Source organism: Pseudophryne corroboree, chromosome 5 (genome assembly GCF_028390025.1).
Source record: "Pseudophryne corroboree isolate aPseCor3 chromosome 5, aPseCor3.hap2, whole genome shotgun sequence".
NCBI lineage: Eukaryota > Metazoa > Chordata > Amphibia > Anura > Myobatrachidae > Pseudophryne > Pseudophryne corroboree.
Window position 1 is genome coordinate 777,333,080 of NC_086448.1, and position 13,685 is coordinate 777,346,764.

Below are 13,685 nucleotides of genomic sequence, written 5' to 3' on the forward strand. Positions count from 1 at the left end.
AGTAGCGTCCTTATACATAATGCCCCCCCAGTGATAGTAGCGTCCTTATACATAATGACCCCCCAGTAGTAGTAGCGTCCTTATACATAATGCACCCACAGTAGTAGTAACGTCCTTACATGTAATGCACCCCAGTAGTAGTAGCGTCCTTATACATAATGCCCCCCAGTAGTAGTAGCATCCTTATACATAATGCCCCCCCAGTAGTAGTAGCATACTTATACATAATGCCCCCCCAGTAGTAGTAGCATACTTATACATAATGCCCCCCCAGTAGTAGTAGCATACTTATACATAATGCCCCCCCCAGTAGTAGTAGCGTCCTTATACATAATGCCCCCCCAGTGATAGTAGCGTCCTTATACATAATGACCCCACAGTAGTAGTAGCGTCCTTATACATAATGCACCCACAGTAGTAGTAACGTCCTTACACGTAATGCCCCCCTAGTAGTAGTAGCATCCTTATATGTAATGTGCCCCCAGTAGTAGTACCGTCCTTTTATATAATGCCCCCCAGTAGTAGTAGCACCCTTATATGTAATGCCCCCAGTAGTAGTAGCGTCCTTATACATAATGTTCCTCAGTAGTAGTAGCATCCTTATACATAATGCCCCCAGTAGTAGTACCATCCTTATACATAATGCCCCCCCAGTAGAAGTAGCGTCCTTATACATAATGCCCCCCCAGTAGAAGTAGCGTCCTTATACATAATGCCCTCCAGTAGTAGCAGCGTCCTTATACATAATGCCCTCCAGTAGTAGTAGCATCCTTATACATAATGCCCTCCAGTAGTAGTAGCATCCTTATACATAATGCCCCCCCAGTAGAAGTAGCGTCCTTATACATAATACCCCCCCAGTAGTAGTAGCATCCTTATACATAATACCCCCCAGTAGTAGTAGCATCCTTATGCATAATACCCCCCAGTAGAAGTAGCATCTTAGCGTCCTTATACATAATGCCCCCTAGTAGTAGTAGCATCCTTATATGTAATGTGCCCCCAGTAGTAGTAGTTTCCTTATACGTAATGCCCCCCAGTAGTAGTAGCGCCCTTATACGTAATGCCCCCCAGCAGTAGCAGCGCCCTTATACGTAATGCCCCCCCAGTAGTAGTAGCGCCCTTATACGTAATGCCCCCCCAGTAGTAGTAGCGAACTTACATGTAATGCCCCCCAGTAGTAGTAGCATCCTTACATGTATTGCCCCACCAGTAGTAGCGTCGTTATACATAATGCCCCCCCAGTAGTAGTGGCGTACGTATATATAATGCCCCCCCCCCAGTAGTAGCGTCGTTACATGTAATGCCCCCCCCCCCAGTTGTTGTAGCGTCCTTACATGTAATGGCCCCCAAAGTAATACTATCGTCATACATAATGCCTCACTGTAGTAGCGTCCTTACATGTAATGCCCCCCCAGTAGTACCGTTGTTATATGTAATGCCTCCCCTGTAGTAGTAGCGCCCTTACATGTAAAGACCCCAGTAGTAGCGTCCTTATACGTAATGCCCCCCCTATAGTACTGTCATCCTTACATGTAATGCCCCCCCCAGGTAGTAGCGTCCTTATACGTAATGCCTCCCCTGTAGTATTAGCGTCTTTACATGCAATGCCCCCCCCAGTAGTAGTGTCCATAATGCGCGCGCACACAGACATACTACACAAACACACACACGCGCGCGCGCACGCACACACACACACACACACACACACACACACACACACAATACAGCCCCCCACACAATTCACACATATATACACCCACCATACACACACACACACCCACACCATACACACACACTTCTCTCTCACCCTCCACTTACTGAAGTCTGGCTGGCCACCACTGTAATTACTCTCCATCTCTCTGTACAGCAGCCTGGTCCGTGTAGCTCCACCTTCTTCCGTCCCGTGTAGCTCCAGCCCCTCCTCTGATCTGTACACAGCCGCTGTCACACAGGTGAGGGGAGGGGAGGAGGCTTTTCATGCTGCCGGCGCCGCTGCCTGTCATACAGTGACAGGCACAGCAGCTGGCAGCAGCAGCAGGGGGGACAGGACGGCACAGCAGCAGGAAAGGGATGCAGAGCAGGGGGAGCGCCTCTCCATCCCAGCGGTGGAACGCATGATGTCTTCCGGCACATAACGTCCGTTAAAAGCTGTTCCCGGACAGCAGCCCATAGCGGCAATGTTATAATGAGTAGTGCTAATACACTCAGCTCTCCTGTGCCCAATTGTACATATCCAACTAGATATATAGCTCTACATTAAATATTAAATATAGTCCGTGATATACCATTCAATCGACCGGCAGCCGGAAACGTCGCTTCCGGTCAGCCCATCCCCGGTGCTTTATTCTTTGACTTCTAATGCATTGTTTAATTAAGTTTTAATATATATGTACAGATGCTTTTAATTTTATGTATGTACATTACATATAGTGTGTTTTTAAAGTAAATGTGGTTTGTTTGGGGGTTTTTTGGCGGGAAAACGTAACCGGAAGTGATTTGCATAATTGATCTCCACCCCTAATTTTGGAGAGTATAAGAAGGAAAGTTAGTGGTAATCCCTATAGACACTCCTGAGGAAGCCTTTTAAGGTGAAACGCGTTGAGGACTTCCCGGATTACCTCTTGATTAAGGCACTCATTGTGGACAGACTCCTGGACTGCCTTAAAACGATACCCGTTTTTTTGTTCTGATAAGCCTTTTAATTTATTTTACCTTTTGTATTTTTTTGTTCTATGAAATATTAAAAATTTTCTTTATCAAGTCAATACTACTCTGGTCTACATAATGGGAGTGGTGACTAGTGGTGGAGCATAATATCTTGCCTGGAAAGATTTCTTTTGATGTGCCTGAATACGATCTTTATGTGGTACGCTCATTACCAATTGATATATAAAAACCTACCACAGTACACTAATGCATACTGCACTATGAGAGGTGTATTTTGTGTTTGTTGACTCTAGATTCCATTGCATATTGAACATTGGAGGAGAAAGCCCCCCTGTGAATTGCTGTTATACTTCAGCCTTTCGGTACGCATATTACCTGTAGAGGTGATTAATGGTCTTGTTCTGAAATTACAATATTGCACCATGAGAGGTGTTTCTTTTGTTTACTTGTAGACCCTCTATGCTGTGAGCAACAGGTGGAAGATCTAGAATAACAGTATTTGATGTGCATGATAGAAAATCCCTCATCTGGTACGCAGAATACCTATATGAGTGTTGTCGTGATATAAAACCAAGTGTAAAGTTACTGCACCATTAGGCGCTTGTCCTTTATTTTCCTTTTCCAGATTTCAATTCCACTAAAACCTAGTGGCCTTCCTAAGGACTGAGCAGCCATCCATAGGTTCTCCTGTGGAGTTCGTGTGCCAAAGCCGACAGATTACAAGAATGACATACTATTATATATTTGACTTTAAACAGAGGGAAAGTAGCGCATTGTCCACTTTTGTCTCCCATATACATATATGTATATATATATATATATATATGTATGGTGTAAGTGACACACACACATATATATATATATATATATATATATGTGTGTGTGTCCTTACACCATGATAGACAGCAGCACTTCAGCAAGTCCGTCAGCTCCACATCTCACCTGCCTCTGCGAGCAACTCCGGGGACCCGCCGCTCCACATCTCCAGCTGCACCGCGCATCACATGGGGGTTGACACTTGGGGGTGCCCAGTACTATTTGCTGTAATATATTGTAATCAACAGCTATGCAGACAGAGCCGACCAATAGGTAAGTGCAGATAGTGTGATGGCTTGAAAAGTGCGCAGTGTGCAAGGTACTGTCTTGCCCTACCCTAGTTATGGCCTTGCACACAGCACCATAATACATTATATTATACACAGCCCCCCACCCCCATATTACACACACCACCATATTAGATTACACACAGCATACACAACCCCCCTCCCATATTACACCCAGTACCATATTACATTATATTTTACACAGCCCCCCCATATTACACACAGTAGCACATTACATTATACATAGTCCTCCCACCCCCAATAACCTCCAGCAGACACAGTAACCACCAGATTTGTTGCTCCCTCCTGTGAAGAGCAGGGAGGCAGCCCCGGGAAAGTGTGGTGTGGGAGGTCGGAAGGGGGGCGGGGCACAGCACAGGACAGCCACTTCCAGGAGCAGACACGCTGCCTACAGTTAGTGTGGTGGGCGGGGCCAGCCACAGTGAAGCAGCGTCCTGGCTGCCAGGTCATGTGCTTCAATGTACAAGTGAAGTGGCTGCTGTGCCCATTATTCACTCACTGCCAGTGCTGCCGTTCAGACTGCCTGACACTCTGCGCTGGACTGTCACAGGACACAGTCTGCCTCTCCCGTGCAGGCCCTGCCCCCCGCATTTCCGGACTCGCGCATGCGCAGTCCGGATTTAACGGGATGAGTTGAAAATCGGGAGGACTGACCAGGTGTGCGGGGCAGCGGGAGGCTCATGTTAAAATCGGGAGCCTCCTGCTGAATGTGGGAGGGTAGGCAAGCCTGTGGTATCTGCTCTCCAATGCACTCACTCTGAATGTAAGTTCTTTTGCCCAATTTTATTCTGATGATGATCTCTCTCTCCCCATGCCTCTCTCTCGTTCCTCATGTCTCTCTCCATGCCCCCTTCTCTCTCTCTCCCTCTCACCTCATGCCCATCTCTTTCTCCCCCATACCTCTCTGCCTCCCTGCATCTTTCTCTCTCTGCCTATGCCTCTCTCTGTTGCACTCTTCCTCCCTCTTTCAAATTTATATATATATATATATATATATATATGTCACATTTGGATCGGCACTCGCCTTACCCCGAATAGAATGCTCCGGTGCCCTCTGGGAAATGATTATCCATACAGCACTAATCTCCAATCAGCGGCACTCAGAGTCTGGACAGACGTGGACACTTCAAACAATCGTGTGCTTTAATGTGTGCGCGTTGATATGACACATTAATAATAATTTTCCAGAGGGCACCGGAGCATTCTATTCGGGGTAAGGCGAGTGACGATCCAACTGTGACATATATATATATAATAAGAATTTACTTACCGATAATTCTATTTCTCGTAGTCCGTAGTGGATGCTGGGAACTCCGTAAGGACCATGGGGAATAGCGGCTCCGCAGGAGACTGGGCACATCTAAAGAAAGCTTTAGGATCACCTGGTGTGCACTGGCTCCTCCCCCTATGACCCTCCTCCAAGCCTCAGTTAGGATACTGTGCCCGGACGAGCGTACACAATAAGGAAGGATTTTGAATCCCGGGTAAAACTCATACCAGCCACACCAATCACACTGTACAACTTGTGATCTGAACCCAGTTAACAGCATGATAATAGAGGAGCCTCTAGAAAAGATGGCTCACTACAACAATAACCCGAATTTTTTTGGTAACAATAATTATGTACCAGTATTGCAGACAATCCGCACTTGGGATGGGCGCCCAGCATCCACTACGGACTACGAGAAATAGAATTATCGGTAAGTAAATTCTTATTTTCTCTGACGTCCTAGTGGATGCTGGGAACTCCGTAAGGACCATGGGGATTATACCAAAGCTCCCAAACGGGCGGGAGAGTGCGGATGACTCTGCAGCACCGAATGAGAGAACTCCAGGTCCTCCTCAGCCAAGATATCAAATTTGTAGAATTTTACAAACGTATTTGCTCCTGACCAAGTAACTGCTCGGCAAAGTTGTAAAGCCGAGACCCCTCGGGCAGCTGCCCAAGATGAGCCCACCTTCCTTGTGGAGTGGGCATTTTAAGATTTTTGGCTGTGGCAGGCCTGCCACAGAATGTGCAAGCTGAATTGTACTACAAATCCAACGAGCAATCGTCTGCTTAGAAGCAGGAGCACCCAGTTTGTTGGGTGCATACAGGATAAACAGCGAGTCAGATTTTCTGACTCCAGCCGTCCTGGAAACATGTATTTTCAGGGTCCTGACCACGTCAAGCAACTTGGAATCCTCCAAGTCCTTAGTAGCCGCAGGTACCACAATAGGTTGGTTCATGTGAAATGCAGAAACCACCTTAGGTAGAAAATTTGAGGACGAGTCCTCAATTCTGCCCTTTCAGAATGAAATATTAAGTAAGGGCTTTTATATGATAAAGCCGCCAATTCTGACACCCGCCTGGCTGAAACCAGGGCTAACTCGTCACTTCCATGTGAGATATTTTAAGTCCACAGTGGTGAGTGGTTCAAACCAATGTGACTTTAGGAAACTCAACACAACATTGAGATCCCCAAGGTGCCACTGGAGGCACAAAAGGAGACTGTATATGCAGTACCCCTTTTACAAATGTCTGAACTTCAGGCACTGAAGCCAGTTCTTTTTGGAAGAAAATCGACAGGGCCGAAATTTGAACCTTAATGGACCCTAATTTTAGGCCCATAGACAGTCCTGTTTGCAGGAAATGGAGGAAACGACCCAGTTGAAATTCCTCTGTAGGGGCCTTCTTGGCCTCACCCCACGCAACATATTTTCGCCAAATGCGGTGATAATGTTTTGCGGTTACGTCTTTCCTGGCCTTGACCAGGGTAGGGATCTTCAGGATCCGGCGTTCAACCGCCATGCCGTCAAACGCAGCCGCGGTAAGTCTTGGAACAGACAAGGCCCTTGCTGGAGCAGGTCCTTTCTTAGAGGTAGAGGCCACGGTTCGTCCGTGAGCATCTCTTGAAGTTCCGGATACCAAGTCCTTCTTGGCCAATCCGGAACCACGAGTATAGTTCTTACTCCTCTCCTTCTTATGATTCTCAGTACTTTTGGTATGAGGGGCAGAGGAGGGAACACATACACTGACTGGTACACCCACGGTGTTACCAGAGCGTCCACCGCTATTGCCTGAGGGTCCCTTGACCTGGCGCAATATCTGTCTAGTTTTTTGTTTAGACGGGACGCCATTATGTCCACCTTTTGTTTTTCCCAACGGTTTACAATCAGGTGGAAGACTTCTGGGTGAAGTCCCCACTCTCCCGGGTGAAGGTCGTGTCTGCTGAGGAAGTCTGCTTCCCAGTTGTCCACTCCCGGAATGAACACTGCTGACAGTGCTATCACATGATTTTCCGCCCAGCGAAAATCCTTGCAGCTTCTGCCATTGCCCTCCTGCTTCTCGTGCCGCCCTGTCTGTTTACGTGGGCGACTGACGTGATGTTGTCCGATTGGATCAATACCGCCTGACCCTGAAGCAGGGGTTTCGCTTGACTTAGGGCATTGTAAATGGCCCTTAGTTCCAGAATGTTTATATGAAGAGATGTCTCCAGGCTTGACCATAAGCCCTGGAAATTCCTTCCCTGTGTGACTGCTCCCCAGCCTCGCAGGCTGGCATCCGTGGCCACCAGGACCCAGTCCCGAATGCCGAATCTGCGGCCCTCTAGAAGATGAGCACTCTGCAACCACCACAGGAGGGATACCCTTGTCCCTGGTGACAGGGTTATCCGCTGAAGCATCTGAAGATGCGACCCGAACCATTTGTCCAGAAGATTCCACTGTGCGTGGAATCTGCCGAATGGGATTGCTTCGTAGGAAGCCACCATTTTTTTTTTTTTTTTTCCAGAACCCTTGTGCATTGTTGCACTGAGACTTGGTTCGGTTTTAGGAGGTTCCTGACTAGCTCGGATAACTCCCTGGCTTTCTCCTCCGGGAGAAGCACCTTCTTTCTGGACTATGTCCAGAATCATCCCTAGGAACAGAAGACAAGTCGTCGGAACCAGCTGCGATTTTGGAATATTGAAAATCCAATCGTGCTGCCGCAACACTACCTGATATAGTGCTACACCGATCTCCAACTGTTCCCTGGATCTTACCCTTATCAGGGAATCGTCCAAGTAAAGGATAACTAAAATTCCCTTCCTTCGAAGGAATATCATCATTTCGGTCATTACTTCAGTAAAGACCCGGGGTGCCGTGGACCATCCCTACGGCAGCGTCCGAACTGATACAGTTCTGTACCATAACCTGAAATACCCTTGGTGAGAAGGGTAAATTTTGACATGAAGGTAAGCCTCCTTGATGTCCCGAGACATCATGTAGTCCCCTTCTTCCAGGTTTGCAATCACTGCTCTGAGTGACTCAATTTTGAATTTGAACCTCTGTATGCAAGTGTTCAAAGATTTTAGATTTTAGATTTTAAAATCGGTCTCACCGAGCCGTCTGGCTTCGGTACCACAATAGTGTGGAATAATACCCCGTTCCCTGTTGCAGGAGGGGTACCTTGATTATCACCTGCTGGGAATACAGCTTGTGAATGGCTTCCAAAACCGCCTCCCTGTCAGCGGGAGACGTCGGTAAAACAGACTTTTGGAAACGGCGAGGGGAATACGTCTCGAATTCCAATTTGTACCCCTGAAATATTATCTGAAGGATCCAGGGGTCTACTTGCGAGTGAGCCCACTGCGCATTGAAATTCATTGAGAACGGGACCCCACCGTGCCTGAACTTGTAAAGCCCTAGCGTCATACTGAGGGCTTGGCAGCGGCGGAAAAGGGTTTCTGTTCCTTGGAACTGGCTGATCTCTGCAGCCATTTTCCTCTCCCTCTGTCACGAGCAGAAAAGAGGAACCCTTTTGTCCGCTTGCCAACCAGGACTGCGCCTGATAATACGGCGTCTTATTTTGAGAGGCGACCTGGGGTACATCCCCTCTTTTAAGGCAATACTTCCAAATGCCGTTTGGAATCCGCATCACCTGACCACTTTACTGGAATAATTGGACAACGCACTTATACTTGATGCCAGTCGGCAAATATTCCGCTGTGCATCCTGCATATATAGAAATGCATCTTTTAATTGCTCTATAGGCAATAATATACTGTCCTTATCTATATCATATTTCCAGTCAGGGAATCCGACCACGCCAACCCAGCACTGCACATCCAGGCTGAGGCGATTGCTGGTCGCAGTATAACACCAGTATGTGTGTAAATACATTTTAGGATACGCTCCTGCTTTCTATCAGCAGGATCCTTAAGGGCGGCCATCTCAGGAGAGGGTAGAGCCCTTGTTTTTACAAGCGTGTGAGCGCTTTATCCACCCTAGGGGGTGTTTCCCAACGCACCCTAACCTCTGGCGGGAAAAGGTATACTGCCAATAACTTTTTAGAAAATATCAATTGTTATCGGGGGGAAACCCACGCATCATCACACACCTCATTTTATTTCTCAGATTCAGGAAAACTACAGGAAGTTTTTCCTCACCAAACATAATACCCCTTTTTTTTGGTGGTATTCATATTATCAGAAAAGTGTAAACTTTTTCCATTGCCTCAATCATGCAATGTGTGGCCCTATTGGAAATCACGGTTGTCTCTTCACCGTCGACACAGGAGTCAGTACCCCTGTCGGCATCTGTATCTGAGGTAACGGGCGCTTTAGGGCCCCTGTATGAGACGTCTGGACATGCACAAGCTGAGTAGCCGGCTGTCTCATGTCAACCACTGTCTTTTATACAAAGCTGACACTGTCACGCAATTTCAACAGTACATCCACTCAGGTGTCGACCCCCTAGGGGGTGACAACACTATTTCAGACACTCTACTCCGTCTCCTCATCATTTTTCTCCTCATACATGTCGACACCAACGTACCGACACACAGCACACACACAGGGAATGCTCTGATAGAGGACAGGACCCCACTAGCCCTTTGGGGAGACAGAGGGAGAGTTTGCCAGCACACACCAGAGCGCTATATATATACAGGGATAACCTTATATAAGTGTTTTTCCCTTTATAGCTGCTGTATTGTTATATACTGCGCCTAATTTGTGCCCCCCTCTCTTTTTTAACCCCTTTCTGTAGTGTAGTGACTGCAGGGGAGAGCCAGGGAGCTTCCCTCCAACTGAGCTGTGAGGGAAAATGGCGCCAGTGTGCTGAGGAGATAGGCTCCGCCCCTTTCTCGGCGTCCTTATCATCCTTTTTCTGTATGTTTTGGCAGGGGTTAAATGCATCCATATAGCCCAGGAGTTATATGTGATGCATTTATTTTAGCCATATAAGGTTTTTTTATCGATTTATTGCGTCTCAGGGCGCTGCCCCCCCCAGCGCCCTGCACCCTCAGTGACCGGAGTGTGAAGTGTGCTGAGAGCAATGGCGCACAGCTGCGGTGCTGTGCGCTACCTTATCTGAAGACAGGATCGTCTTCTGCCGCCGATTTTTCCGGACCTCTTCGCTCTTCTGGCTCTGTAAGGGGGACGGCGGCGCGGCTCCGGTGACCCATCCAGGCTGAACCTGTGATCGTCCCTCTGGAGCTAATGTCCAGTAGCCTAAGAAGCCCAATCCACTCTGCACGCAGGTGAGTTCGCTTCTTCTCCCCTTAGTCCCTCGATGCAGTGAGCCTGTTGCCAGCAGGTCTCACTGAAAATAATAAACCTAAACTAAAACTTTCACAAAGAGCTCAGGAGAGCCCCTAGTGTGCACCCTTCTCGTCGGGCACAGAAAATCTAACTGAGGCTTGGAGGAGGGTCATAGGGGGAGGAGCCAGTGCACACCAGGTGATCCTAAAGCTTTCTTTAGATGTGCCCAGTCTCCTGCGGAGCCGCTATTCCCCATGGTCCTTACGGAGTTCCCAGCATCCACTAGGACGTCAGAGAAATATATATATATATATATATATATATATATATATATATATATAAAAAAATTTGAAAGAGGGAGGAAGAGTGCAGTGCAATCTGGAAACCCCTGCCTAAAAATCCTGCATTTGACCCTGTTGCGCTTGTCGTGATGTCATGTGCTCTAGCACTGCTACCAAGGGATAGTACACATTCATTAATAAATCAATAATCCTTAGGAGTGATGACAGTAGTAATTACATTTTTATAGGACACTTTACATAAAGAGTAGATTCAGATTTTATTGGGAAAAATTAGTCTAAAAATGCGAAATATTAAAAAGTATAGTGTGTAGTTCTATTGCTGTAACTGATACCCAGGCAGCACCCTCTAACCTAGTAGCTTGGGATAGATGATTATATTATTACAAGCAATAGAACTGCTCCCACAATTGTTAATGAATACAAACATGCAGAGAGTAAGGGTCTTTGTGCATATTAACTTTTGTCATGTGTATTAGTAAAAGTAAGACTAAGCCATGTGCAGCACTGAGGTCATGTCCCTAACTGTGTGGAGTTTGCATGTTCTCCCCATACTTGCATGGTTTTCCTCCGGGTACTCCGGATTCCTCCCACAATCCAAAAATATACTGGTAGGTTAATTGGCTTCCAACAAAATGAAGCCTAGCATGAATGTGTGTGCGTGTACAAATAGACTGTGAGCTCCACTGGGGCAGGGACTGATGTGAATGGCCAAATATTTTCTGAAAAGTGCTGCAGAATGTGTGCACGCTATATAAATAACTGGTAATAAAGAACTTTTAAACTCTACAAATATTTATGCAATTTGAACCTTCTAACTGTACATTATAAAAGACATATTAATAAATTCTTGACAGACGGGGGTTTGATCCCAGTTTCAAAGTCCTCTTAAGTTCTTTTATACCCTTCCTTCTGCCTCCTAATTAATTAATGGAGTTGGGGAAAGCTAGACAGAGAGATGCATCCTATGACATCAACAAGGATGACCTCAGACGGCTTCTCCCATCTGCCTCAGACTTCCCAGAGAGATCAGAAGACGATGACTCTTCTTTAACAGTATGTCCTGTATGAGATACATAGCAGTGCCCCTCTGCCACAGGGCTGATTGTGATGTCATAGTGCAGCTGATTGTGATGTCATAGTGATGTCATAATGCAGCTGATGGGTATAGAACAGGCAGCTGGCTGCTTCCTGGCTCATATCTGATATTGCTGGACTAGTGCCAACACAGATACTTGTATTACTCTTTTCTGAGATTAGAATTGAGAAGATGACGACTATAGAGAACGCTATAGACCATCAGATGACTGTGGCTCTGCGCATCCGTCCATTTAATTTGATGGAGACTAAGAATCGAGCCCAGTGCATCACACACCAACTTGGTCCGCAGACGCTGCTACTGAAGGATCCTGGCGAGGATCCTTATGACGTACTGCGCTCGAGCAGGACAAGAGAAACAACATTCACCTTTAACCACGTGTTCGATCAGGCAGCTACTCAGGAAAATGTATATGATTCCACGATGAAGAACATAGTGGATGACATCCTAGCTGGGTACAATGCTGCTATATTTGCCTACGGCCCAACAGGCACAGGGAAGACCTATACTATGATGGGCAAGCCTCGTGAGCCCGGACTGATGTATCTTACCCTGAAGGACCTGTTTAAGACTATTGAGGAGACTGGAAGGAGAGATCATTTCTCTGTATCATTGTCATATGCTGAGATCTACAATGAAACGATCCGGGACCTACTAAGACCAAATTCTGGATCTTTGGCCCTCAGAGAGGATCCTTATGGTAACCCCAAAATAGTAGGGATTACTGCATTATCCCCTAGCACTCCTGAGGAGGCCATGACTATGCTGAAGACGGGAAATAAGCGGCGCTCTGAAACAACAACAGCTGCTAATAAGACCTCATCACGCTCCCATGCCATATTACAAATCACTGTAAAACAAACAGGCAGTGATGGGGTTAGCACAGGCCGCCTGTACATGGTAGACCTGGCAGGATCAGAGCGGGCAAGCCAGACTACCAACAGCGGCAAGACCATGAAAGAAGAAGGTTACATCAACCGCTCCCTTCTCGCCCTCAGGAACTGCATCATGGCACTGCGCGAGAGACCAGGCAGCCATATAAACTACCGAGACAGTAAACTGACCTGGCTGCTAAAGGGCGCACTGAGCGGAAAAAGCAGAATGGTCATGATTGCACATATCAGTCCTGCAGATAGTGCCTTTGAAGATTCACGCAGCACAATGACCTATGGGAGCAAGGCCAAATTCATCAAGACACGGGTGGAGAGGAACAGTGTCCCCCATGGTACTGCTGAGAGGGGCAGGGGGGGCGCAGTGCTGCAGAATGACTCCCACCCTCCAGAGGCCAACCATATGACCAGAGCGCCCAGTGCCAAGGATATGCAGTTTATTATGAGACGCACTATGGCCCCGCTGAATAATTTGCCCCGCATGGTCCCTTTGGCAAAGAATTTACAGTCTGCACGTGAGATCAGTGCTACAGCTCGTGCCAGTGCAAATTCTTACACATATCTAGAATTAGCACGTAGATGGCTGTAGAAACACCACTTGGGCCGGCAGGAACACCACTTGGGCCGGCAGGAACACCACTTGGGCAGGCAGGAACACCGTTGGCGGTAAAGGTGATTATAAAAAAAAAAAAATGAGAGCTGGGGACTAGGGCTACTGGCGACACCCCAAGAAAAAAAAAAAACGACACTGGGCAGCCACCTCATTGGTGTGTTGGAAGAGCTGCTAATTATTATTATTATTATTATTATTATTATAATAAAATGTTGACAGTTCCATCTAACTCCTTGATAAGTTAATAACTTGAAGACATAAACCTGGGCAATGCCGGGTACTTCAGCTGCTTATACATCATTTGTGATGTTGCTGGTTTCAGTTCATTATGTTTCACAATTACATTTTCTTGCATCCTTATGTATTGTATTCTTGTTATGTGGCATGGGGGCATATTCATTATGAAAAAATCTGTGAAATAAGAATTTTTAGTTTTTAATTCTCACGCTTACATTTCACAATTTTTTTGAAATTCCTCATGACTCCC

The 13,685-nt window shown here is 46.7% G+C and overlaps 1 protein-coding gene across 1 annotated transcript; it reads left to right on the top strand.

Moving 5' to 3' along the window:
• The first annotated feature begins 11,653 nt into the window (after positions 1–11,653).
• Positions 11,654–13,304, top strand: LOC134929446 (kinesin-like protein KIF19). Its single transcript, XM_063925071.1, has one exon. It carries the CDS (start codon positions 11,867–11,869, stop codon positions 13,172–13,174), a length of 1,308 nt encoding a protein of 435 aa, XP_063781141.1. The 5' UTR covers positions 11,654–11,866; the 3' UTR covers positions 13,175–13,304.
• The last annotated feature ends 381 nt before the right edge of the window (positions 13,305–13,685 follow it).

Bases quoted from the DNA above. Each gene is read 5' to 3' on its own strand.
- LOC134929446 (XM_063925071.1), top strand. From the start codon at position 11,867: ATGACGACTATAGAGAACGCTATAGACCATCAGATGACTGTGGCTCTG.